The sequence below is a fragment of the Vidua chalybeata genome, chromosome 11 (genome assembly GCF_026979565.1).
Source record: "Vidua chalybeata isolate OUT-0048 chromosome 11, bVidCha1 merged haplotype, whole genome shotgun sequence".
In the NCBI taxonomy this organism is placed as follows: domain Eukaryota; kingdom Metazoa; phylum Chordata; class Aves; order Passeriformes; family Viduidae; genus Vidua; species Vidua chalybeata.
The window spans coordinates 3,138,599-3,165,231 of record NC_071540.1 but is presented as its reverse complement, the minus strand read 5'-3'; the positions used below and the strand labels follow the sequence as shown (position 1 = coordinate 3,165,231).

At 44.9% G+C, this 26,633-nt stretch overlaps 1 protein-coding gene across 3 annotated transcripts in view; it reads right to left on the bottom strand.

Moving 5' to 3' along the window:
- Positions 1 to 2,393: 2,393 nt before the first annotated feature.
- The window catches only part of SLC7A10 (solute carrier family 7 member 10), a 38,147-nt gene continuing 13,907 nt past the window's right edge, over positions 2,394 to 26,633 (bottom strand). The window contains exons 1-11 of one of the 3 annotated variants that reach the window (XM_053952643.1): positions 26,390 to 26,503; positions 17,234 to 17,438; positions 13,194 to 13,345; positions 12,348 to 12,473; positions 11,231 to 11,384; positions 9,082 to 9,205; positions 8,883 to 8,986; positions 7,761 to 7,857; positions 4,168 to 4,317; positions 3,716 to 3,893; positions 2,394 to 2,688 (exon numbers count right to left, since the gene is read on the bottom strand). In XM_053952643.1, the coding sequence (XP_053808618.1) occupies positions 2,564 to 2,688; positions 3,716 to 3,893; positions 4,168 to 4,317; positions 7,761 to 7,857; positions 8,883 to 8,986; positions 9,082 to 9,205; positions 11,231 to 11,384; positions 12,348 to 12,473; positions 13,194 to 13,314 (1,179 nt within the window). In that variant the 5' untranslated portion in view covers positions 13,315 to 13,345; positions 17,234 to 17,438; positions 26,390 to 26,503 and the 3' untranslated portion in view covers positions 2,394 to 2,563. Of the gene's footprint in view, positions 2,689 to 3,715; positions 3,894 to 4,167; positions 4,318 to 7,760; positions 7,858 to 8,882; positions 8,987 to 9,081; positions 9,206 to 11,230; positions 11,385 to 12,347; positions 12,474 to 13,193; positions 13,346 to 17,233; positions 17,439 to 26,389; positions 26,504 to 26,633 lie in introns of those variants that run through there. The other 2 variants (XM_053952641.1, XM_053952642.1) reach the window with 2 other exon arrangements.

Here is a 26,633-nt window from a genome sequence, read left to right as displayed (position 1 = left end):
TTTCTGTTGGAAACAGCTTGCCTTTCTGTATCAAGTATCACAGTGCTCAACATGCTGATAGTGTCAGCTGTTCAAGGCTTTTTGTTCAGTGGGCTTTAAAGTACTAGTAATTATGTCTCCTTTGGGGCTAGCTGCTTTGTCTTTAGGAAATCTCTCTCTTATATGGACTGAGTGTGCTGCTAAATTTCATTTAGCATATGAATTTCTAATTTTGTACATTGATTTCTACGGTTAGAAATTCTACACATTAGGCACTAACCTTTGCAAAGCCTTTAATGTATGTGATGCTGGGAGCAGAGATGAAGCTGTTCCTAAAAATGAAACATCGTGGAAGACTTTTTGGGGATTGGCATGTAATTCAAAGATGATGTCTAGTAAATCATCCTGTTCTAAATTAAGCCTTCTGATTTAAGGCCAAATGTTGTTACTTTTAAAGCATGTCAGTATAACCAGGGAAAACTTGAGCCAAACTCAATTAACAGTTATGAGGAATTTGCTCTTTAATTTTGCTTTTGATTTCCTTATATAACAGCCAAGGAAAGCCTTGGTAGCTGTTGCAGCATTACTACTATTACTATTATTATTACTTTTCTCGTTACCATACAGACTTCTCTCAAGAGCTGCAAAGTTTCCTTGCTGGATGATTTCCATACCTTAATTGTTTAAACAAACAAAAATAAAGCCATGCCCAAACTTAGCAATTCTGAAAGCAATCAGTATTTCTGATGCTGTAATACATTTAGTTTTCTTTCTAGGTAGTAAAGGTATTGAAAGAATTAATCTGTTGGAAATTATACCCCAGAAAGTGGATTTTGAGCTATGGAAAAGGAGACTTAATCATGAGAGCCTCTGACATTAGTCAAAGATTCAGGTGCTGCTTAGCCACAGGGAAGTCTGCTCTGATTTTTTTTTTTTAAAGCAAGCTGAATATTTATAATTTCCATTATCAAATTATATATTCATACTATTATTTAAAATGTGGAATCTTTCTTTATGTGTGTGCATATATACACACAAAACCACACATTTTTTTCTAGCTAAATATGTATTTTAATCTCTTACAGTTTACAGCTTTATACAAAGAGAAGACTGTAAGCTGTGTTTCTTTTTAGTGTCTACCATCTGAAAGATGGAGATTAATAGAATTTTAATATATAGATATTATTATTATACTACAAAAGTATTTCTGAATAATTAACTGAGATAACGAATCCATAATTTTTGTGCCAGGGCCATGGAAAGATACTTTTAAAATGACATTCAGATGGCTGTTACCAAGGCTACTGAATATGATAGGTTTTGTTTTCAAATTCTGCGAAAGAAGAGTAGCTCAGAGCTGTTCTCACATTTTGCATTTTTAGAAGATTCCCTGGTGTGAAAGTGGCCATATTGCTACAGCAGCAAATCTCTATATATTAATTACGTGCATGGACGAGATTTTTTTTCCTAGTGTATGGCACAAATAAAATATGCAAAACACTTTCTAAGGAGCATCTGACGTGTGAGTGAATCAGGCTTGTTACTCGGTTGAGCACAGCTGAAAAGGGGAATGGGTCTCTGGAGCAAGGTGATACCACCTGGCAGCTCAAGAGACAGGAGGAGCATCAGGGTCCTTTCCTGAGCTGCACTCTGAGCCTGCTGCAAACCTCTCCGTGTCTCCATCCTCCCCAGCCAGCACCTGCATCAGGCTGAGCTTCATGCAGGAGTTCCTGGGTGGTGCAGGAACCCCTCCACCTCTGCAACACTGCTTCAAAACTGAGAGGCTTGAGATTTAGATCACTGCAAAGCTGAGACATTTAAGATTTAGATCACTACAAAGCTGAGCTTAACATCACTGCAAAGCTGAGATACTTGAAATTTAGATAACTGCAAAATGGAGATACTTGTGATTTAGATCACTGCAAAGCTGAGATTAGCATCACTACAAAGCTGAGATTTAGATCACTACTTGTGTATCCTTTTCTCTGTGTCACAAATGGGGCTGGAGTGGTTCAGGTGGTTGCTGCTGCTGTGGCTTTCACTCTGCAGCCCGTGCTCGGCGCAGCCCCGGCTGCTCTGTGGAGCTGGGCTGGGGATGCTGTGCTGCTCCAGGTATGGGGAGGGCTGATCCTTTGGGTTGTGCCTTCGTGGGCATTCCCCCCACCCAGGGGCAGCAAGAGGTCTCCTTGCTTTTTCTTGATTTCTGTACTTTGATTTTGTGTTGGGAGCTGCCCTAGTTTTGAAATGCCTAAATCTGTGTGTCTTTGGTGGACCCTCATGGTGACTAAAATCAGTATTCCAGAGCTGTGTCTGTGCTGCTTTCCCCTGCTGAGCAAGGACGCTGCCAGAAAAAAAACCCAACCAGCTCCTTATTTTACATTTTATTTATTTTCTTCTTTTTTCCTTTTTTTTTTTTTTTTCTTAAGGAATAACTAAAAGCTACAGAGACCACAAAGGATGTAGCTCATTTGATGAGCTTCACTATTGGTGCTCTAAACCAAATTTTTTTTTTTTCCAGAAAAACTTTTTTCAAAAATCAGCATGTAAACAAGAAGCCACTTCAGCCTCAAAGGCCACGCTGTTGTTATTTCCTCAGTGCTGTCTCGCTCACCAGTCGCCAGGAGTGGGCTGAGGAGGCCTCCTCCTCAGCACTTCCACACTGAGGGTACACCACAAAAAACAGCTTCTGCCCCCAGCACGTCAGGGACTCTGCAAGGAGCAAATCACCAGGGGTTAGTGGGTGCTTCATGGGGGGCCTGAGCTCTTCTAACAGATGTGTGATGCTGGAGCAGTGCCACGGGGGAGGGAGGCTGCACAGCCCTGCTGCCCCTCTGACTGCCCCCTGCAACCCTTCTCCCTCCAGCTCGCTCAGCAGAGTGCTCCTGAAGCAGGGGCAAATGAAGGTGGGACAGCTTTAGGGACAGCTTTAGGGACAGCTAAAGATGGGACAGCTTTAGGGACAGCTTTCCCCAGCCCCCCACAGAGCTGCCAGTGCTGCCCATGGCAGGCAGATGGGATTGGGATGGGATGGGATGGATGGGATGGGATGGATGGGATGGGATGGGATGGGATGGGATGGGATGGGATGGGATGGCTGCCAGCCCTCCTGGCACTGTGTCAGCCTGGCTGCAGTGACCACTGGCCATGGGGAGCTGCTGGCAGCAGAGCCAAGGGCAGCTGACAGAAACCCTCCAGTGAGAGCAGAGGGCTGCAGAGTGCTTGTTTGGAAGTCCTCACCTTGGAGCAAAGGGATTAAAAATCAAGCACAACCAAAACAAAGACTATTTGCAGTTTCAATTTTTTGTGAGGGGTAATGTAAGTCTTTATAAGAAACATTTGAGTATGAGATAGTTCATCGTGTCACACAGGGCTTGGTGCTCAGTGCTGGTGGGACAGTGGAAGAAGGCAGGGCAAAGGTCACACAAACTCCTCAGTCCATTTGTGATTGCTCATTTAGTCTCCATGTGTGTAAAGTGACACCCCTGTGTATTTGCTGGGACAGGCTGCTGTCAGCAAGCCAAGTGGATGGGCACAGGGGTGTGAGAGGAGGCAAATGTACCCAGGAGTGTGCAAAACATGTGCCCAAAGCAAAGCAGTGCCTGGCCACTCTGTGCCCAGGGGCTGCCCGTGGCTGAGAGTGGTGGCCAGCCTCCCACAGGCAGTTTCCTGGCTGTTTTGGTGCCAGTGTGTCAGAGTTTAAGCAGGGAGGGCAGGGAGGCACATAGTGCTGGCTTACCTATTAGCCTATTTACACACTTTGGTTTATTTCTCCAGTAGACTCCAAGGAAAAACACTGGCACTCCGGTTAAAATGATACTTAGTCCAACCCCACAGACGACTGGCTCAGAGTACAAGCTGAAGATCAGCAGAAATGCCCAAAACGCCAGGTAAGTGATGGGGATGAGGAGGTTCACCTACCAGGAGAGAGCAGAGGGGATGAAGAGGTTCACCTACCAGGAGAGAGCAGAGCAGAGCATGACTGTGCAGAGCAGCAGCAGTGGTGAGTGGCTGTGGTGGGCTCCACGCCCCCCAGTGTCCCCCTTCACTCCACCACTGTCCTCTCTGCCCATTCACAAGAGATCTGCCTGTGTATCCTCCTTTTTCACTAATGGCACTCTGGGACATGGTCTGGGAGGTGCTCCCACCCCACCCTATTGCAGCCAAGAAATTTAGCTTTAACAGTGTCACCTTGATAGGTCTGAAGATTTGGGGTTTCTTCCAGCGTAAAACAATCAGGCCTATAATGGTCACTCCATAGCAGAGGTAGTTAATGAAGGACACGTAGTTGATTAGTGTGTATGTGTCTCCAACGAGTATGATGATGAGGGTGGTCAAACACTGCAAAAAGAGGAGCACAGCCTTCTTCACCATTACTAGAAAAGGCAGCTTAAAAACAACAAAACCAAGCAAAAATCCCATTAACGTATTAGAAATCCCCTTGTTTATGGCACCTGCTGGGCGTGTGCTGCTTCCTGTGGCTCTGTTCCTTATCCCAGAGCTGTGCCACCAGGGCTGGGGCTAAATGGCTATGCAGGGTGATTTGGGGCATGCTGAAGCCAGAGACCAGAGGGTCTGTTTAAAAATACCCTGGGGTGCTGGCCAAGGTGTCTCTGCTGCCCATGACTAGGCAGGCAGGGCTGGGAAGGCTGGCAAAGCTCCCACTCCACCTTTTTCTGTGAAGTACTTTAAAAGCTATTGAACCTTGTGGTGAGGTCTCCAGGTGAAGGGGTTTCTTAGACTCAACATGTTGTGCTTCAGGCACTATGTTGTTGCAGGTGCTCTGTATATTATAAAGAATTAGAGGTTTGCCCTTCCTCCTGCTGGCTCATGTCACAGCTGATCAGCATCATGAATCTTATTACTAATGTTTGGAAACTGGCAGATGGATGGTGGACATTTCCATGCTTTGTTTGCTTTTCTGAACTCCATGTCTGCCTAATACTGATAGGGAATTGATTTTCACCTTTTTTGCTTTTATATTTTCTATATATTTTGTACACATATATTTGTAGTGCTGTAGCCTATTAAAGGATTCATAGCTAGCTTTTTACCAACTCTAATAGACAGAAAGACAAAATAAACTCCCCCATGGCTCCAAGCTGGGGGTCCAAGTTTAGATTATCTGGGAAGGCAAGGTTGAAACTAGCTCTCCAAGACTCATTTTCATTAACAAAGTTTAGTTCCTATCTAATTGCGGAGTGGGGGGATTCAGAAAGGGTTGAAGTGAGGGGGAATTACCTCATCATTTATGCCTCTAATTGGGGATTCTTGTCAGTTATGCTAATTTGCTGAACATAGAGAAGTTGCATGCACTTCATGTTTCGTGTGCATCTTCCATCACTTTCCACCGAGCGAGTTGTGCACCTCAGGATCCTTATAAAGGTAACTCCATCTTAGCACCTGTGTCTGGCTTGTGATTTTAGGACCAGCATAAAGACATCAATGCTGTAGACCCAGGAGAGCTGACTTGGGGCCAGGGCACTGCTCCTCAAGCCCCTCACCCATTCTTTGGTACCACAGGGACTGAGCACTCATCTGCACGAAATACCAGTCCAGTGAACACTGTCTGCTGGAGCCCAGAGCCTGAGGGAAACTAAATATCCAAATCCCTCCAGAGATTGCTCAAGATTTTTGTTTGTGTTGATCCAGGCTCCCTTTGTGCTTCTGTCCCTTTTTTCTTAATTAGCTGTTTTGACAGTAAATTCCTTGCAGGAGGGAAGGTTTCTGCACCTCCAGCACCAGGAATTAAGCACCACCACAGCCAAACACCCCGTTGGTCCCTCTGTTCCCTTATTCAAAGCCTTGCAGGCTTGGCAGGGGGGATTTCAACTCTTTGAACTGTCTCACCACAAAATGGATTTAAAATTGGGCACCATCTCGCCATATAACATATCCATATCCACTCACAGTGCGGGGGCCACCCCCAGTGCCTGGTGGCAGAGGAGGGGGTGCTGCCCTCCAGATGGCCTGGCCACAGCCCCACGGCTGCCAGGGGGGCCAGCCACTCCCCACCTTCTTGCAAAGAAACTGCAGTCCAAATTTTACATTTAGCTTGGCCCCTTGATTTTTAGGAGTAAAAATCAGTAAAAATAAAGGTCTCACTGGTAGTGTTGCAATAGCCATTCTTGATGTACAACCAAACTCCTCTCCTTGCAGAGAGCTAGGTGTGATTCAATGGAAGAGACAAGGAACCTGATGTATTAATTAGGTTTGCCTAAAGTGTGGCCCTGTTTGCTGTTGTAGCTGCCTACACTATACTGCTGGTATCTTTCTATTTGTTAAGAAACAGCTATTTCCTAGCAGCATTTGATGTGCACTGAGCTGCATTAAAACACCTTCAAATGATGATTTAATGTGCCATGCTGGTTCTGTGATTTGCACTGTGATTCAAGGGGGATAGCATGGCATGGATCAGCCAGCTCGACAGGCAGGCTGCTCTTGTTGGGGCTGCTCCACAGAGAAGCAGACTCTGACAATCTCTTGTTTCAGCTGATGGATCTTTAAGGACCAAGGAGTTCTGCCCCTGTAGAATGCAGGATCCCATCCCATGATGGCTGCCCAGGGCAGTTTACCCCAAACCTTCAATGGGCAACACACGAGATGTTTGTGATGGGGCACTAAGCCTCAGGAATGCCATAAAACCTCAACAAAATGCATCTTTTGTCATAAAAGCAGAATGAGCTTTCACGGTGAAAAAAAACTTATTCGGTGAAATTTTGTATGGGTGTATGGTGCCAGAATTGCACCAGCATTAGAGCCAGGAGAAATGTAAACATGCATCTTTCTAGTGCATCTGGGGTCAAACCCTCGAGTTTTGGTATCAGTGGCAAATCTGCAGTTGGCAGCCATTGATGCAGCCAAGATCTCAAGCAAATGCCCTTTGGGGAATTCCTTTCCTTGGGCCCTGCGGCCATGGACAGCAGCAGCACGAATCATTTTCCTCCTTGTCATTTTCCACTGTAAAACCCTTCACACGTTCCAGCTGCACTGTCAATGAAGTCATACAAAGCTCTTTGTTTCAAATAATAACTCCCCTAAGTCATTAGTACTGTGGAAATTTGTGCTGTCTAAAATGTGAGGGGCATCTTTTCCCATGGGAGCACACCAGGAACTGGATCCCCAGCACTCCTAACAGCTGCCCCATCGCAGGTGACCTGCCTGATGTGCCTCAGGGCCACTGTGTAATCATTGTCCCTACTTAAGTTTTTGGCCTGTGGAAAGAAATACCTGTGGCCCTCAGAGAACTGCCTGGCTACTCCTCACAAGGTGTCTTGGTTGTTGAAAGTAATTTTAGGAGCACTTTGTCCTTTCCCTGGGACCTACCATATCTCTGGCTTTGGGGCAGGACCTAAAGCAGCCTTGCTGGAGTGGGATTAGTGACCATGGATGTTTCCAATTGCTCGTGGGAAGCAGGCAGCATTGGTCTAAGGAACTTGTATTTTCTTAAATGAAGTATCTCTGTTTCAAAAGCCAGTCCCTGTCCCTTGCTGCAGGACAAGAGTTAATGACTTACACTGCAACTCAGGTTATGAGGGAAACCCTTCAGGTGCCGAGGGGACTGGGAGGAGGAGGAGGAGGAGTTATTTCCAAAGGCTGAAGGCTGCTTCTCTCTGGGGCAGATTGAACTGCTCAGCTGGCACCTACCAGCTGCCATTCAGGGTGACCCACTGCTCCTCTTCTGGGGTAAAACCACCTCTCAAGGGCTTTTCCAGCTCACCTCTCCGTGGCTTAGTGTTTCTAAAAGCAGGTTACACGGTGACACAGCAGGGGTAGTGACTTACACAGAGGAGAAGGGCAGGGATGGGCGTGCAGTTCTTGACGTGGATCATGGCCAGCAAACTTGGCAAGTGGCCTTCCCGAGCACCAGAGAAACACAACCTGGAAACAAGAAGGGTAATGATGAATCCACTGGGTGTGCAACAGCCTCCCAGTCCCCAGTCATATAAACACCTCTTATCTCAACCACCTGCTCTGGTCTTCTCACAGAAAGGAGCTGTGGCTGCAGCTGCAGAGACAGCTAGAGACTGTGTCCCCTGGGGAAAGGCATTTAAACTAAACCCTGCAGTGTACAAGGCCTTTAACAGCTAATGTCACCTGGGAACAGACCTGCTCTGAGATGCCAAAATACCTCCAAGGGCTATCTGCTGGCCAGCATTGTCTCTTTACCCAGTGAGAGGGATGAATACTCTGAAGGTTGGGTGGGTATTTACAGTGGCAAAAGGGGTTTGGATAACGTTTAACATGCCCTAGCTTTTCACTTTTAAGTGTAAGCCTGCTACATATGCACTCTGTTTTGTTACATTTCATCATACCCATGAAAGGGTTGGGATAAATAATTTTCCCAAGGTACTTCAGATGTTTCCTCAAAAAACTTTGTAGTTTCTTAATTAAATTCAGACAGGTCAGTTATTATAAGCAGACTTTATTGATTACAATCTTACAGACTCTACAGATTCTGGCCCAACTATCAGCAGTAGGCATGCAAAGCATCTTGCTTGAAAGGTGATTTTCCAGCATCAAAATGCCTGTAACTGAGTTCAGCACCAGGCCCTGAAACTCCTCCTTGAGCAAAGCACAGTTTAGCTGTGAGCTACTGGAACTTTATCGATACAAATTATTTTGGTTCCATGCTAAAGCTGTGTTTGGCTCTTACTGTGAATTATTCCACATCTGCAAACACTTTCAATAACTCATGAGGATTAATTTGCAATAAATTTGATGATTCAATATTACATTTGCTGATTTGAAACAGAATAATTCATAACTGATTGTATCCAACACACCCAACAAAAACTCATGCTTTACAACATCCAAAATGTCTAGCCAGCATTTCTGTAGCAAATGCAATTAAAACAGCCCCTCCCCAAATTAGATAATGTTCATAAAATTGTACTCCATCTAACCTTGATGAGGTAAAAAGGTATCCATTTATTCCTCCAAATGTAGATAGGGCCACTGAGACTGGCATAACCCAGGAAAAATAGCTCAGTAACTTTTCACCAAATGTCTAAAGCAACAGAAGGCAGAGAAACTGAAATACACTGCAAAGCACAGCACTGCAATCAAAGTGTGTTTGGTACATGCAGGGAATGCTTTACTTACTACAGCCACAGCGTTGGAGGACAAGAGCTCTTGGGGAGACATGGCAGTGAAATATGCAATGTTGGTGAACGTATACACAAATGTCACCAATGGGATGGATATGAATATGGCACGAGGTAGGTTCCTAATAAAAGAATTAGGAGGGCAGATAAGAAATCACAATCATGCACAGCAAGACCACGACAACTGTGTAGGGCCCGGGGGTGGTCACTCAGCTGGGTGGGTTCCTTGGCTGCTTCTCTGCAGGGAAGCAGAGCTTCCACCAGCTCTCTGACCCACTGCAGGTTAGAGAAGGCTAACATGAAATGTTGTGTCTGCAGGGAGCTCCAGGGGACAAAGATACCACGAGCTCCCTTTGGGCTCTTGATTGGGACTGGGACAGGCTGTTACTGAAAAATGAAACATCCATTTCCCAAAAGCCCTGGGTACAGGCAATGGTGGTGGAATAAAATGTCTTGCTTTGCTTTACCTTCACCTGCTCTGAAAAGGAAGGGGATCCTGTTGTTCAGCTGCTGCCCTGGCCCATTGTGTACCCTAAACCTGGTCTGGTCATACAGTTTACAGTAGTAGAGATGAACCTGATCTCCAACCCAGAGACCTTCCTAGAGGTGGACACCTGAACTGTTCTGTATCTAACATAATGCATTTTTCTCTGTGTGTCAGACTTGGAAAAAAGGTTTTAGAAAACATGTTTAACCTTGTGAATTTGAATAGATTTAGTAAAAATAGGAGGTGGTTTTGGTTATCCAATTTTTTTTAATACTTTAATTTCTCCATTAAGGCTGCAACAATAATTTAAAAAAAAAATAGAAAAAGGCCATTTGCTCCCTTCTCTCTTTATTTCTCAGCTAAGGCCATATTTACCTTATTTAAGTAATAAATCTTTTATTATTGAGGTTTGAAGTCATAGTGGTCCATTAAAATATTGTTATTTAATAAGGAAACACATGACCTCATTTTCTTCATTCCTGCCAAGATCTCTGGACACACACTTTGCCACTCACTGCGTGGGTGTGCAGAGATGCTCATAAGGCTGTAGCTTTAATTCATTCCCATCCAAGCTGTAATGGCTTACATTTCTTCTTGTTTCATTGCTGTGTGCACTGGATGCCCAGAAGTAACCAGTGCTCCAAGAGCTGCTCTTGACATTTGCCATTCCACTTTATTAGCTCAGAAATGTTGAAACATTTGAGCTTTGCTGAACTAGAATTCCCTTTCCCTCCAGCCTTCTCAGCCTGCTTGTGATAAATCCTTTCCAAGCTGTTCCCATAGCCAGGATCAGCAGTGGCCCAGGGAAAGTTGCCTTGGCAGGCTGGTGCCCACAGCTCTGCAGGGGCAGAGTTCCACTGCACAACTGATCATCCCCTTCAGGTGTCTGTGGGAGAGCTTTGGGTGAAAAAGCAAAGCAACTTCCAGGATAATTCAACTATTTGATGACAAAGAAGATTCTTCCTGTAGATACTTGTGTGGTATCTCATCCATGGTTAATTTTCTGCTGTGGAAGGTTGAATAGGATTGAATAGTGGCATAAAGATACTGCCTTGTCTACAGGCCGCTGTGATTCAGCTAATACCTAATTTCTGTGTTTCTGTAATGTGGCAGGCACATTCTTCTCTCTCTTAGGATTTTTTCATAGAAGAGCACAGAGAGAAGAAAGAGAAAACAATTTCTATTTCCACTCTTTGTTTTTCCTGTATGGAATGTGTTTAGAAAATTGTTTACCTAGAGTGATTACTTAATTAGATTCTAGTAAGGATTGTTTGAGCCTGATGGCCAATCAGCTCCACCTGTGTCTGGACTCGCACAGAGGGTCACCGGTTGTGAGTTAGTTAAATATAGTAGTTTAAAAAAAGTATGTAATTTTAGTATCTCATTTAAATAGTATATTAATGTATTATAGTATAGTTATAATAAAAAAATCATTCAGCCTTCTAAACTAGAGTCAGACATCATCATTTCTTCCCACCGAGTTCACCTGCATTTACAATACTGTAACTTGCCTGCTATCTGTTCTAAACAAAACTCTCCTTTAGGAAAACCAGTCCCACAGACATGGAATGGCACGGCAGCTTCTCATGACATGAGTCACTACCAGACAGCTCCAAGGTCTCAGCACTTCAAGGGGAGCATGGTGGAAGTGGATACTTGCCTGCAGGGATCAACCAGCTCCTCTGTTACATAGTTCAAGAAGTTCCAGCCACTGAATGCAAAGGACCCTTGAAGGAAAGCTAATGCTAAATGCCCCACGGATGGAGTCATCCAAAATCTGAATGCATTGCTTGGTGTCAACTCTTTGTAGTTTCCTGCATAGAGAGTGCAAGCCAGATGTTAGGCCATGCCTACCTACCTCACACACTTTAAAATAGATAAGCTTTTGCTTTTTATTCTTTATTAGAACTGAGACTTCATGCTGTTCATGTCACCACGGGCTGACATAGCAACTGCAGTGCTTTGTGCAGGACAGTGTCCTGGTGAGGGCTCCTGCTCTCCAGTCTCCCTTCACCAGAACTCATGAGACCCTGTGTCAACCTGCACTGGCTGAGGGGGGATCCTTGGCAGTGCAAACTCCTACCTGCTCTTAATGCCATTCTCTTTTACAAGCGTTTGGTGTTGTTTAGTAGATATCCTTGAAAATAAAATATCTATGGGCCTGAAAGTTTTGTCAAGACTGTAGGACTAGCACTGTAAAAACAAGTGAGAAAACTGAGAGAACAAGTTTTCTGCTCTCTCTAAATGCTGTATTTCTTCATCCTTTATATGACTCATCATATACATGATAAAATTATTATAAGTCTTTTGTACTTTTGGCCTTCCAATAACTTGGTGAACCAGTGAGACATTTTTCACCTATGTTTAATCTTTTAGGTGACTTTTTGTAGGAAACTGGACGAGTGCCTGAAATGAAGCACACATCTTCCTGCCCTAGGCAAAGCATTATTTATTCATTTTACATCCAGAGCACTTCAAATTCAAGGAATGCACAACAGATTAAAAATTTTAACTAACTATTCTGAAACACTGTGACCTGCTCTCCTTTATTCTATCAAATCCTACCAGGTGGGCTGGAAATGGACTTTTTTTAAGGGGATACAGCTGATTTCTCCCTTGTGTCATATTTCCACAGCTGTGTCAGTATGCAATCCCACAGCTTGGCAAAACCCAGCACACCTTCAGGTCAGATTGTAAGGAGGAAACTTTGCAGTAAGTGGGAAAAATCAAGCCTATTAACAGTACCATAACAGTGTTAGAGCTGTCTCACAGCGTACCTTTAAAGATCTGTATGAGGCCCACAATAATGATAAGGGTCAGGGCTAAGAGTTTTCCTGCTGTAAATATGTCCTGAATGCGCGTTGCCCATCGCACTCTGGAGCTGTTCACCCACGTCAGGAGGACTGGAGAGCAAAAGACTGAATTCAGTGAAATGAAATTATGTTTCTTTAAGAATATACAGTCAAAATATTGCAAACCACACTCATGTTCCTGCAGGGAGCTCTAGCATGGCCAGTAATGAGGAGCACTGCCTTTCCCAAGGAGACTCCCAGCTGCAGGGGCATCCCTGGCAGCCATCAGCCCCCTGGTGCTGCCAGCTGGGGCTCTCCCCAGCTCAAGAACTGTGCCTGAGAAGTGCCCAGTGTGCAGGGATCATTGCCTCCTCACAGAAACAGTGAAAGCCTTCAGTCCTGCAGCTCAGGTTTGTTTCTGCCAGCTCCAGAAGTAGCTAATGCAGAGCTGGTTGCACGCTGCCTTCTGCACGCTCGCGTTTGTGAACGTGAGAGAAGATAGGAAGGGGAAGGGCTCAAATTGTGGTGGTCACCTGTGCCAGGTGCCCATGGTTCTGCAGCACTGCCCCATCCCACATGCTCGCCTGCCACCACTTTCCCTGGACCCACAGGGATTCAGGTGCCTTTGTGCCTCCCTCCAGGCCACTCCACTTGCTGCAGGCAAGTGGAAAGGGACAGAATATCCCACACCAGTCACAGTGCCTCTCCTGGGACCTCCCCACTGGCCTCTGGAGTTGGGGCCCTGACCCCAGCCTGGCTGGAGTGGCCCCTCAAGTGGTCCCTTGTAAAACCAGGGCAATCTCTGTGTGTGTGCAAGAAGCAAATACTTACGTAAACATGCCATGGAGAGGATCCTGGAGGCATTATAGGGGGGAACACAGGTAGGGAAGACAGGCTGCAGGACATAGTTTGAGAAGGTCAGTGCAATGACAGCCAGACTAGTTGGGTACATGATAAGCACTGCGCTCCACAGCAGCAGAAACCTGGAAAGACAAGGAAAAGCACAAGAGAGCAGTGCTGGTGCTGTGCTGGAGGAGGTAACACAGGCTCAGCTGTGCACAACGTCAGGGCTGAGCACCTTCATCCTGGTCACACACGTCAGTGTGACTCTCCTCAGCCCTTCTCCCATGTTCTCAGCACAATCTGTATTTTAATGACACATTGTAAAGCAAAGCATGGTTCAGGAATGTGTGGAAGAGTGAGGACTATGGCCAGCAGGCATGGTTTGATTTAACTCTGTGTCTACACGAAGGGAGCTCTGTTGCTCCTGCACTGACATGTCACCACAGCAGATAGCAGTCCCTACTGGTCACTGGGGGCATTTCTTGTCCCCGCTGGTGCTGGCTCTCTGACCCAGGCCAGGGCAGATGAGTGCTGCAGTGTTTTGTGGTGGATCACACAGCTGGGCTGGCTGCCTGCCTCCAGCTGTGCCTTAAGGTGAGAGCACCCCACGAGGTATTGTGCAAATATAAAGTGTGAGAGGGTTTTCATTGTGTGCAAAGGAAAAAAAAATTTAAAAGGCAGCAGTGGATCAGGTTAGTCTTTAAAATATTTGAAGTATTATTATTTCTATAGTGAGAAGTAGTCATTGCAAGAAAGTGAAGGCTTCTTGCCTTGTATATGCACACACAGACACACACATTCATTCATTCACAGACAGGCACAAATATAATGTGCAGGGATGTGTGACACAAATGAGGATTTGAAATGATATTTCCAAATAAGACAGTATAATTTCTATATTACACAGGTTGCTCTTTAAGGGGCCAAACCCACCCAGTGTGCTCCCTGCTTCCAGCCCTGTAAATCTGGCACAGCTGAGGGAGCTCCTCTCTTGTGCCATTAACCTGGAGGGAGAGCTGCTTGCTGGGTGCTCCTCAGCTGAGGTGGAAAATGTCTCTCAGTCCCATCCTTCACTTTGCCTTCCTGTTCCTGAGAAGTATGGGGCAATTAATTAGCTACCACAGTTAATTTGGTGAACCAGACCAATGTAAGAGCTGGGCACCTTCCCAACTGCCACTGTAGTTTTTACAATAAACTCAGCAGTTTTTTTTCTTTATTTTGTTGTGTGAATCTGTTTTGGGGGTGGTTTCCTCCCTCCCCCCCTCCCCCCCCCCCCCCAATTTCTAATGTTTTTCATTGTAGTTCAGAGCAGTTTTTTCCAGTGATTGCTTTGTGCTATTTGGTGGTGTTGATGATGGACCCAGCTTGGGACAGCTCTGCAGATCCTGTTTGTTGAGTTAACTCACCTGGTCCACACTGAAGAATAAATAGAACCTAAGGACTACAATAACAATTTGCTGAATATGGTTAGGATACTGATGGTGCTGCCTGAGGTCAAGCTGTTTTGTGTGGCTGTTGACTGGCAGGGCCTTTGCAGAAGCCACCAGCAGTTTTTTCCTGTCAAGTTTATCTTCACCCACACAAATTACACAGGCTGAGAACTGGGGGGAGAATTCAGCGGGGAGAAGACTGAAAAGACTATTTCAGGCAAAACTGGCCCTTGTTTCTGTGCTGTAATATGGAGTGTGGTGTAGCTGGTATTGGGTAGAACATGGTTTAATGGGAATGGATTAATGACAGTCATGGAACTGAAATGCAGGATTGGTAACACAAGTTAAAGCAAATGCATAATTTCAGTGGGGGCGGGGGGACAAAGTTGCACTTTCAAATGTGAAGATCAAAAGAGAGATGGCAGCAAAACAAGAAGGAAGTTTGCCTAAGGTGTAGGCCTATTTTTATGGTGTTTCTCCAGGTAAATTTTAATCAAAACCTATTTCTGAGAAAAAGATCTCCACACTGGTCACTGAGATCACATTCCCATCCCTAAACAACCAGCTGTGAGGGGCAGGATGAGGACATGGAGGCCCAACTGGCTGGGAATGGCTGTTCCTGGGGAAAATGGCTTGTGGAGAGATGATGTGGGAGACGACACAGCATGGCACACCTGGAGTTACTTTCTTCTTCAGATGGAAAGTGGCAGAATTATTGCCCTGAGGGCTGAGCTACAGCACATGAGATGGAACTGCACCCTACAGCCTTTCACAGTCACTCAGTAGCTGTGATCACAAAAATAAGAGAAGTTAAATCTTCTCTTGTTGCTGGCTGAGAAGTGATCAGATCCTTATAACAGATTTGAGACAGCTGAATGTAAAGAAAAAGGAAGATATAACTAGTAACCAATTGATGTTGGTTGGTTTTGGTTGCGTTTGGTTGGTTTTGGGTTTTTGGTTGGTATTTTTTTTCCCTGAACATTGGAGTTTGCAAGAGAAATCTGATCTCCTGCACGTGCTGGTGGTGAAGGAGCTGGTAAAATAACCTCTCTGCCTGTATTCTAGCTACTGGCTGGATGGCCTCTGCTGTGTTTGGTTGTTGAGCCTGATCCAAAGCTCACTGAAGTTAATGGCACACAGTCCCATCAGTGTGTATATGAATGAGATAATGTCTACTCAGAGCCCACCCCTCTGTCTTAGAAACAGCCTGGAGTGAGTGGAGCCATCTGCTACTCCTGGAAGGTGTGGCATTCATGTGAAGTGCCAGTCATCCCTGGACTAAAACTGAATTGTTTTGCATACTAATTTCCTCACATGTGGAAAGAAATAAACAACATGGTTTCATCTGGGTCCTAAATAGTCCTAAATAGCCGAGTGGACTTGGAGAAATTGATTCTCAAATATCTGTTTGGGATGTGCCTATACTTCCTCGAGGATCTCAAATTAGATATGTCATGGACTCAAAGCAGCCTGTGAAAATGTAAAATTCCAGTGTACCCTACTTGTGCACCATTAGCAAAAGAAAACAGTTCGAAACAGGTGCTATAGTACAAATCACCTTGGAAGAGTTCAGGAAAAACTGAACTGGTTTAAGCTGGAGCCAGTTTGAACACTATTAATGCCATCCTACATTGCTGAAAGACTTGCTGCCTTTGGAAAATTCAAAACTTCACAATAACAAAAAAGAAACCTAGAAGTATATTTGAAGCATGTTATGCTTGCAGTTTAGAGTGACACTTCTCAAAGCTTTGGCTGAAAACTCTCCCCTGACTGATTTTGATAAGGGTGTATGTCCAGTCAGCAGGCTCTGCTGGTGAAGCAGCTGTGCTAGCTGCAGCATTCCTGTTGAGCATTCAGGAGGAGCTGTATTGATCAGAAACTCACTGGAGGGCTCTCCATGAAGCTGAATTTATTCATTGTCTTCTGCAAGAATATCTATTAAGGCCTTTATTTATCCTTTGGGGTAATGTTCTTTTTATGACTCAGACTTGCAGGCCCACATGTGAGAAGAGCTGTGCTCAGAGGGCTCCTGCAGCATGGCTGTGACACATTCCCTACAGTTTGTGTGTGTGCTCACACACAAATGCTGTTTGAAACCAAAATGATTCCTAAATAGAGAGGAAAGCAGGAGTCTCTGTCTGGTACCAGACCAGAGCCTGGTAATACTGGAACCCTTCCTCACCTCTTCCTTCTCCCTTGGCCAGAGGAGCTGGGGAGTGTCTCTGCTCAGGCTTGTCTCCAGCCAAGGTTTGCCATCACTACCACTTTTCAGTGTTTCATGCTGAGACAGGGCTGCTGCTCTGCAGCCACAGCTCCTACCAGCTCAGGAGATGGCCCTGCCCCTGTTGTTCCATTCACCTCCTTACAGCACACCTAGCAATGTGGCTTTTGTAGTAAAAAGTTATGCATCCAGCTGTCAGTACTGCCAGACACAGGGGCTGGGGCATGTAGTACTCCAATGGCTGTCACAACCAATTAGTATTTCTTTGTGCCTTTCTATGCAGGAAAACATAATAAATGGGAGGATTTTGGGAGACAGGGACAAGACAACAGAAGTGGAGTTGCTTTCAAATTAGTTTATAGAGATAGGGCACTTACCCAGCTAACCCACCAAAAATCTCAGTGACATAGGAATAATCCCCTCCTGACTTGGGGATGGTGACTCCCAGTTCAGCGTAGCACAGCGAGCCCAGGGCAGCCACACCGCCACCAAGCACCCAAATAATGAGAGCCAGTCCCACCGAGCCGGCGTGCTCCAAAACTCCTTTCGGGGAAATAAAGATCCCAGAGCCAATGATATTACCTGCAAAGGACAACACATTAGCAGTCAGGCAAAAGAAAGTGAATAGTTGGCTTTTATTTATTCAAAACAAGGTAACATTGCCCTCACTCAAACAAAAAACTCAGCAGTGCCACCACTGTGCCACTCTTTCAGGTTTTGCATGACTGCACTATGTTTGATTATGCCCTGGCAGAAGTGTTCCCATTTATCAGCAATCAAAGATGGTAAATGTGTGCTCAGCTCTGCTGAAGTCTCAGTTGAGGATCCATGAGTTTTCTGGCATGAACTTCCTCAGCTTGCAAAAGTGTCTGCTCTCACCTGCCACGCCCAAGCATATTATTGAAAGGAGTTAGAAGTGACTTTGTCATAAAGATTTGAGTTGATTCTCAAATATCTGTTTGGGATGTGCCTATACTTCCTCGAGGATCTCAAATTAGATTTAGAATTTTAGAATTTAGATTTTAGAATTCCTCCTCCTAAGAAGAATTTGAACAAATTAAGGCAAATTTTCAGGGAGTTTGAGAGGTCAAAAAAGAAAAGAGTAGCATTGTCTATAACGATGGGCCCAAAAGGTGTGCTTGCCACTAAGGATGGATTTAAGATTGTGCTTGAAAAAGTAATCTCAAAGTCTGAAATACTGAAAATCCATAAGCATTTTGTACTTGCAATACCTGTGCTGCTTAGTGATCAGCCATAAAATTTAAAGTTATAATGTGGCATGGCTAAAATATTGGACAGTAGGAGACAACTGAGAAGATGTGAGTTGAAGCAGTGCTGAGTATAGAAAAGGAGTGCTGGAAACCACCAGGTGCTTTTTTCATGTGGGGCCAGCTTGTGTTACATGACGGGTGAGCAGCTGGCTCACGGCTCGGGCACAGAGGGTGACAGTGGCTGGGTGACATCAGACTGGGGGCCTGTCACCACTGGGGTTCTGCAGGGCTCCATCCTCAGCCCTGTGCTCAACATCTCCATTCAGGAATTGGACCCAGGACTCAAAGGAGCCCTCAGGATTTGCTGATGACGCTGAATTAGGAGGAGCTGTTGCCTCCTTTGAGGGCAGAGAGGCCCTGCAGAGAGACCCAGACAAACGGGAGAGAAGGGCAATGCCCAGCCGTGTGAAGTTTGGCTCAGGCAAGGGCTGGGCTCTGCCCCTGGGACGGGGCAGCCCTGGCTCTGTGCTGCACTGGGCAGTGAGAGGCTGGAGAGCAGCTGCAGGAAGGGACCTGGGGCTGCTGCTCCGTGGCCAGCTGGAGCTGAGCCAGCAGTGCCCTGGCAGCCAGGAGGGACATCCCTGTCCTGGGCCATCAGGCCCAGCACTGCCAGGCCAGGGAGGGGATTGCTCTGCTCTGCTCTGGGCTGGGGCGGCCTCGCCCTCAGTGCTGGGGGCACTTTGGGCCATCACAGCATGAGAAGGACATGAAGCCATTGGAGAGGGCCCAAAGGAGGCCGTGAGGATGGGGAAGGGGCTGGAGGGGAAGCCTTATGAGCCTTTGGTACTACTGTGTGCTGCAGTTTTAACAGTTGTACTCATGCAGATGGAGAAAGACCTTAAGTGATAAAAGCCCCATAAAATTATCTGCTACCTGCCAGCATACCTCCCTGTGCACTTTCACAGATCAACGTACCTGAAAACACTGCACTGTTGGGAGGAGCTGGTGGTAGTCTGGGGAGCATGCTGAAGTTCAGACATCCTGCTTTTTACCAAGATAGACCTGTAGGTTTCCATTGCCTCTTTGGGATGGAATCATATTCCTTTCTGGCCACTCTAGTACTGAACAAATGGCCAAAGACAGAATAACCCCTAAATGGGTCCACTGGCTCCTTTCATGCCATCTCCTCCTGCTCACTACCCTTGCTCACTTTAGCTGAGGTTTGCTGCTATTTTTGGCAGCAAAGAGCAGATGCAAATGCTCACCCTTCAGCAGGCCCTCACTTTCCACCCCTACCCCTTGGGTCACCTTTCCATGTTGTCTGTACATGAAGAAATCGAAACACAGCCTGGCATCCCTCAGACTGGTAATGGACAAGAAACCCAACGTTCCAGCACCTCTGCAGAGCTGTGCTCGGGGTGCTGGCAGGGTGCTTCCCTGAGCCTTTGTGCTAGCCAGGGGCTGAGCTGGGCTTTCTGTGCCCACTCAGCTGCTGTGGGGGATGGACAGACCTGCAGCAGGGTGGGAAGGGTGGGGAATGGAGAGGCAAGCATCAGCAGCACCACGGGAAGCAGTGTGATCTGGCCATGCTGTGATGAGCCCAGGGAAGAGAGCTGGGTCCTGCTGAGGTGTAACTGCAGGGAGAAGGTGGTGGCAAGTGATGTGGCACAGAGCAGGCTAAATCAACAGTCACTGATGTGGTTTTTGAATGCTTGCACTTGGCATTGTCAGAGCTGTCTGTGTTTCATGTTTCTGCCCCCAGGAAGGGGCAAGCTCGCCCCTGGCAGCCTGGGTGGTGGGCAGTGAGGGGCACTGCAGCAGGGCTCCTTCTCAAATCCAAATGGCTGCAGGGAGGAGATGTCTGTGGTTTAGAATGAAGGCCTCCTGTTTTGGTAAGACTGCCAAAGCAGTCCTCCTCGTCTGCAACTCTGTCTGAGCTGGAAACAGCCAGAACTTTCTTTGTTTAAGGAGAATACGTTCTGGGTGCAGCTATCTGAAGGAGCAGGACAAAGACCAGACAGATTTCTGGATGGTTATTTCATACACACATTCTACTATTTTTTTTTTTATGAATAAACAAAATAAGGCAAAATTATCTTCCAAAGCCATGATGTATTTCATATTACTTTGCACTCACAACAGGTGCAAAAGCCGTATCAGTAGAAGTGCTACACCCCTTCTGATAACAAAATGTTCTTATGAAAATCTGCTATGAATGTGGTAAATGTGCCCAAAAAGTACCTTCACTTCGCTTGGTGTAGGACGTTTAAAAATAGGTATGGTGGAGATACTGAAATGCTCCAGAAATTAAGATGTCTAAACTGCCTGATAAGAAGCAGTTTTCAGGAAGTCTTGGTCAGCAGGAACTGGAGGAAATTTGGTGAGCAGCTTTAGGGGTAAGAAAATACAATATGCACTCTTTCCCATAGATGATATTTTGTCATCTCTTGTTTCTTAGTGTTTGTTGTCTTTTTTCCTCCTTTTCACAATAATATGGAATAGTTGGTGTAAAAATACCATGACAACCTCAGCTTTTGTTTAAAAATCATGTTACCAACCCTTATGAGTCAGAAGGCAAGCAAAATATCCTGAAATATATATTTCACTTCTGAGATCTTATCCAGCATCATGATTATTTTTTTTGGGGGGACAATGTTGAGAGCAGTTTCCATATCCTAGAAAAATAGGAAATGGGGGAGGGGAATACAAAAGAAAAAAAAAAGGAAAAAATGTCTCTGTCTTTTTATCTCTCCAGTCAAGTTACACATCCAGCAGTGCTGGTAGTAAAATTAGCAGAATGTTTGCATGGAAGAACGGGACAGAAGGCAGGTCCTTGTCCTGCTCCTGCAGATAGTTGCAGCCAGAAAGTATTCTCCTCAAGCAAAGGAAGTTCTGGCTGTTTCCAGCTCAGACAGAGTTGCAGATGAGGAGCCCAGCCTGCCCTCTGGGAGCTGCATGCTCAGCCCAAGAGGCCAAACCTGTGGGTCCTGGGTCAGGTGAACCCAAACCAGCTGCTAGAACATGGGTGTGAAGTGGGTCCAGCCTCTCCTGTCAGCCATGCTCCATCAGTGGAAGTGGGTCCCAAACCTGGTTTTCTGTGAAGAGAATGCCAAACCCCCCATCCTTTCAAATCTCCAGTTGTTTATCTAAATATGTTTAGGATCTTTTGTGACCTGGCCCTGGAATGGCTTTCCCAGACCAGTCACACACATGCAGCATGTAGTTTTGCTCTGAGGTCAGCAGCTCATGTAGAGCCAAACCATTTGGGAACTGTGGTAATGATGTGAAAATTAGGACATTGGGCTTATTGAAAAATCCAGTGTTTTCATTTTGCCTTTGGCTTTTGAACTATGGGGAGGGAATGTGGGGTCAGGTATGGGGTTTTGATATCTTTTAATATATCTATGAGAGCTGAAACTAATTTCTTAAACAAAAGCTGAATTCTCACCAAAACGCTTCAAGAACTGCACTTTGAAGGAAAACAGTATCCCTGTGCTTGTGAGAAAATAAAGAAGCTTGGTAATACTTGGCATACTCACTTAGTATGCAAAATCCTTAGGGCATTTTTATTTATCTGCAGCACACAATACACACAGACTATAAAAACAGTGGATCTTGCAGCCTGTTGAAAGTATCCATCAGTTCTGTAAGAATGGATTTATTATATGTAGAGACCATATTTGGTCTTGCTTGGATAAAACCAAACAATTTCCTGTATAGCTAGCAAAGAAAAATATCACTCATGCCTTTTTATTGCATGCACATTTCTTTAAAGATCTGTTGTACATCTGAAATTCTGAATGGATCAGTAATTTGTCTAAGCTCTTTCCCCTACAAAGTGAAGTATTAACAACAAAGAAATTCTGTGCCTTTTTATTTCTTTCTGGCCACAGTCAGGTAAATCAGTTTGTGAGTAGTTGTTCAGTGAAGGATTATAGCAGGCTAAAGAACTGTGCATGGTTCGTGAGTGTGCATCCTGCCAGACCCCTGCTTTCAGGGAGCCTGCTGGCTGTCCTCAGGAGATGGCACTCCACACCCAGTGCAGGTGCTGAGGTGGAGAGGAGTGATGCCCAAAGGCAGGCAGGGGCAATGCCTGTGTTAGCTGGGTGTCCTGCTGCCCTCGGCGCTGCTGTGGAGGTGCATCCCATGGTTATTGACCCACAAGAGGAACCAGTAAGACAGCTCAACCACAGTAGTGAGCATCAGCAGAGATGCTATCCCCAGCTGCAGAGTGGGTGTTTTATTGCTGCAGTTGTGACAGGTGGTCTGAGTATGTGTCTGGGGTTATTTACTATGAAGGGCAAGTCTGGCACCCGTTATTCGATGTCAATGTGTGCAAGCTGTAGAAAATGGGATTTTTTTTTTCTCTTAATGTTTGAGACCAACCTGATTTTGGGTACAGCTCTCTCTTGATATATTGGTATATTGTAGCCTCAACAGCAGATACAGACAGTTTTCACTGAGAATATAATAGTAATCAAAAAGTTCTCCCATCCTCTCAGGACTCCCACATCTAAGTAGACATTGCCCAGACCAACAGGATGACAGTCTGTGTCACTGCTTAAAAAAGTTATTTTATAAATAAATGCTGAAGCTTTTCATCCTGCCTAGGAATTATAAATAAATATATCTTTTTTTTCAGTAGAAAATACTGTAATGAACTGAGAATCCTGTTTGGCAACAGCAACAAAGAAGTTTAATCAAAAGGAACTGTGCTTCGCAAACTTTAAATCCAAATTAAATATGAGGTGGATTATGTCAATAATGGTGACGAGGTAACTCATCATGGATATTTATTTATGTATGTATGTAGCAGAAATCTGCTACATGAAGCAGCTTCTGGTGCAGCTAATTGCCAGTTAATTTGCTGCCAGGAGTTAAACACTCCCAGCTGAGGATGTCAGTGACCTGTTTTGACTGCCACTGCCCGTTTGTGAACTGGGGGCATGACACAGCTACAAAGCCAGTCAAGAAGTTACAGCTCATAATTTTGGTGCAAACTGGAAATTTTGTGGCAGCACAGACAGTCCCAATGACTCTGTTTATTCACAGTAAATGAACTTGCTGCTCTCTGCCCTGGCTGAGCTGGAGCTCTGGCTTAGCCACGTGCCAGCAGTGCCGGGAGAGGAGCTGCCTGCACCACACAAGTGCAGTGTCCAATGCAAGGACTGTAAATGTCCCTCCTCCCCTACTGAAATACAAAGACTAAATGAAATTCTGGATCAAGACAACAGTGCTAAAAAATTGCTAGGCTGTAGGGACTCAATGGAATTAAAACTGTCAAACACTTCAAGTGTGTTTCCTTAACCTCTAGTCAAACGTGAATTTAGGCTATGTGGCAGTTAAGGTATTTGATGCAATTTCCTGGAGTTTTTTGCTTTTAAATAGCATTCACAAAACTCTTAATGAAAAACAGATAAAGACTAAAAGGATCTATAAAGCCTGGCATTAAAATAATAACCATTTAACTTCATATGCAAGCAGAAAAATGGAACTTCTGTATCAGTGGAAAATGAATTATGGCTGCTCTGCTAATATGCTTGCAAAAAACCTCCCTCAAAAATGGCTGTAAAAATAACAGTGATAATTTAATGTCTACAGGGATTAGCATTTAACAAAATTAAACAAACTTAAAACCTGACTTCAAATATTTATGTTAAAATTCCTAGCAAGCAAGAACATGACCGGCCATCATAAACTGCTGTTCTAGCATTCCAACTGGATTTTACTGTGTTAAGAATTTATAATCTGATTATACTACACACAACTTTAAAGATTTTAAAAATCAGGCTGCTTCAAATACTGACAGAAGTGTTTCCCTTAACTTCTGATGTATAAAGAAAATAATTTACCTTCTGAGCACTAATACGCAAGTGTAGTGCATGAGGGCCTGAAGAACCAAAATTTGCTAACAATGAAGGTGTGGACAGAACAGAAAACTGAGTTAAGGAAAGTAAATATTTCAGGCATAACTTCACTAATGATATCTGTTGCAGCCTTACAAGGTGTGCAACAGTCTGTTCCAGTGATTAGGGTTAGATTTTGCTGTTGCATGAGGTACTGTGGAAAGCTGTAAATAATTTAAATTTCCATATTAAAAATCATTATCTGCTCAGCAAGGCACAGCTGTGCCCCGCCCAGCTCCATGAATGACAGGGAAAAAGCAGACTTGCCCACCTGGTGGGAAATTGGCTGGAAATATCTGTTATCTGGAGAACCTGAAGAGCTGTGGCAAGGATAGAATATCATTCTTATCCTGAATTTTAGTGACTGTTACTGTGGGTGCCAAATTTTTGGGTTGCTGTTTTCCCTAGTAATCAAGCAGTCTGTAGGATGATGGCATGTATTCTTCCCCAGAGAGAGAACAACCTCTGCCTTCTCATCTGTTATTTTAAGAAAATATAAGACTTATTAAATTGCAAAGACCACTGATAAACAGAACTAGCACTTGGATACAACCTGTGCATGCCAGCTGCATTGTTGTGATTTTGGGAGTGTGTTAGGCAGCTGTGTTGCAATTAGATGAAAAAATCACAATCTAGAGAAGAGCAATCAAGGTAAATTTGTGCTATCCTCAGTCTTCACAGGACCTTTAATATATCTGGAGCCATTTGAATAGTTCTTTAAAAGTAGTAAGCCCTACATTTGACTCTGGCTTAAGGTATATAAACTGCTTAATGATGATGGTTTGTTTGGATTCCCTTTCCACTGGTAGTGGAAGGCAGCCTTAAAGGAATGCAGTACTCTAATCCTGCAAGATGCACTTATGGCACTGCAGTGCTTTGCTATTCAGCTGAAGCCTGCTGCTTGCCACAGGAGACTGACCATGCTCAGGCCATTAGCAATCCAACCTCTGCCAAATACCCAACAGCTTAAACCCACAAAAATGTGGTGATTTAAAATTTCTACCTTTTTGTAAAATTAGTGATAATTTGTCAATTACTTTTCTTCAACAGGAGCAGTTAAACAAGAGAAACTTAATCAAGCAAACTTTTCAGCCTCTCTTTTGGTAACATGGTATTCACAAAATACAAAAGCATTCAAAGGAGGTTCCTCTGGCATGTGTTCACTACTTGTAGGAAGGGCACATCTGTACCATAAGGACCTCACTAAAAGAGATATGATGTGGGGATATTCTCATTATAGTACTTGAGTCAAATGTGGATGTTCCAAAAACCAAAACCAGCACTGGAACCTCTGATCCAGTTCTCTGGCTTGCAAGCATCATGCTCTCCTGAGTATGTATGTGGGCATACACTAGGTTTGATAGAAGAATTTACAAATCCTTTTGTCCTTTGGTCCACAATTGCATGGCCTACAGCTGAGAAGGAAACCTGGTTGTCCCTATCAGTCAGTGCCAGTCCTGACCCACTGGAGACCAAACATTCAGGTGATGTGTGCAGAGCACAGATCTGCACTAAGGCAGATAAATGGCCAGGAGGTGCTGGGGATCAGGCCTCTTAGGAGCACGTGAAATAATAAAGATGGCAGATGTCTGCTAGTACATGGTTTTATTCTGTTTTATTTGAGTAACACTGTTACAGTGTGTTTATTTCAAAGAAGAAGTTAAAGCCTGTATGATAGGATTTTGTTGTTGCTCTAAACTGAAACTCCTTTTATTCTGCTAATCCTTTCACAGGCTGCAGGCTCTGTCTCCTCTTTTCAGGCACACAGTCCACTGCTTTATTTCCTGCTCCTCTGTTCTGACTCTTGTACTTGGTCTGACTTCTCTACTTCCTTAACTTCTGACTTGCTCTCCTCTCCGCTTGCCAGCGTTGGGGTATGTGGGCTGCATTTCATTACCATGAGGAGGAAACCTCAGCCTCCCTTGCCCTTCTCTGTACGGTGCGACGATAACGCAGAAACATCAGGAAAAGCCTCCTCCTGGGGACTGGGTGACTTTTTCAGTGGGATATTCCCACTGTGAGCTCCCACATGCTGCTGCAGCCAGAGCAGCCCGTGCAGCAGTACAGCTGTGCCAGAGGGGATTACAACCTGCCACTTTTGCTGAGCTCCATATTGCACCTTCCTCTTTTGCCTTATTCCTTGACATCAGGGACCTTAGCAGGGTTCACTGCAGGGCAGTGCTGCCAGGTAAGGATGAGGGAAGCCCACAGACAGCTGCAGAGCAGTCCTTTCTGGTGGTTCCCACTGCATCCCCACTGGCAGTGGTACCTGGGTCTATGGGGAACAGAGGCTCAAATTTCCTCCCTGACTGTGGGACTTCAGCACATAAAGGAGATACTGTGACCCTTGAAGCAAAGGAGAGAAGGCTTCAACCCTCCTACTAATTGCCAAAGAGAAACTGAATGCCAAACCTACCTTGGTGTTGTGAGAGGGATATGGAGGATCCCTGTGATAATGCCTGGATTGTCCTGGTATGAAAGCGCAGCACTGCACACTGACTGCTCTCTATAAACACTGCAGCTTTATGTTCTTTTGGCTCTTGTTACCTGTCCAACATCTGGTTTCTCTGCTCTCTGGATCTCAATATACTAACTTGCAATTTTACCTGCAAATGGCAGAAATGTGTTGTTAAATCCCCTGATGTAGAAATGGGCAGTGT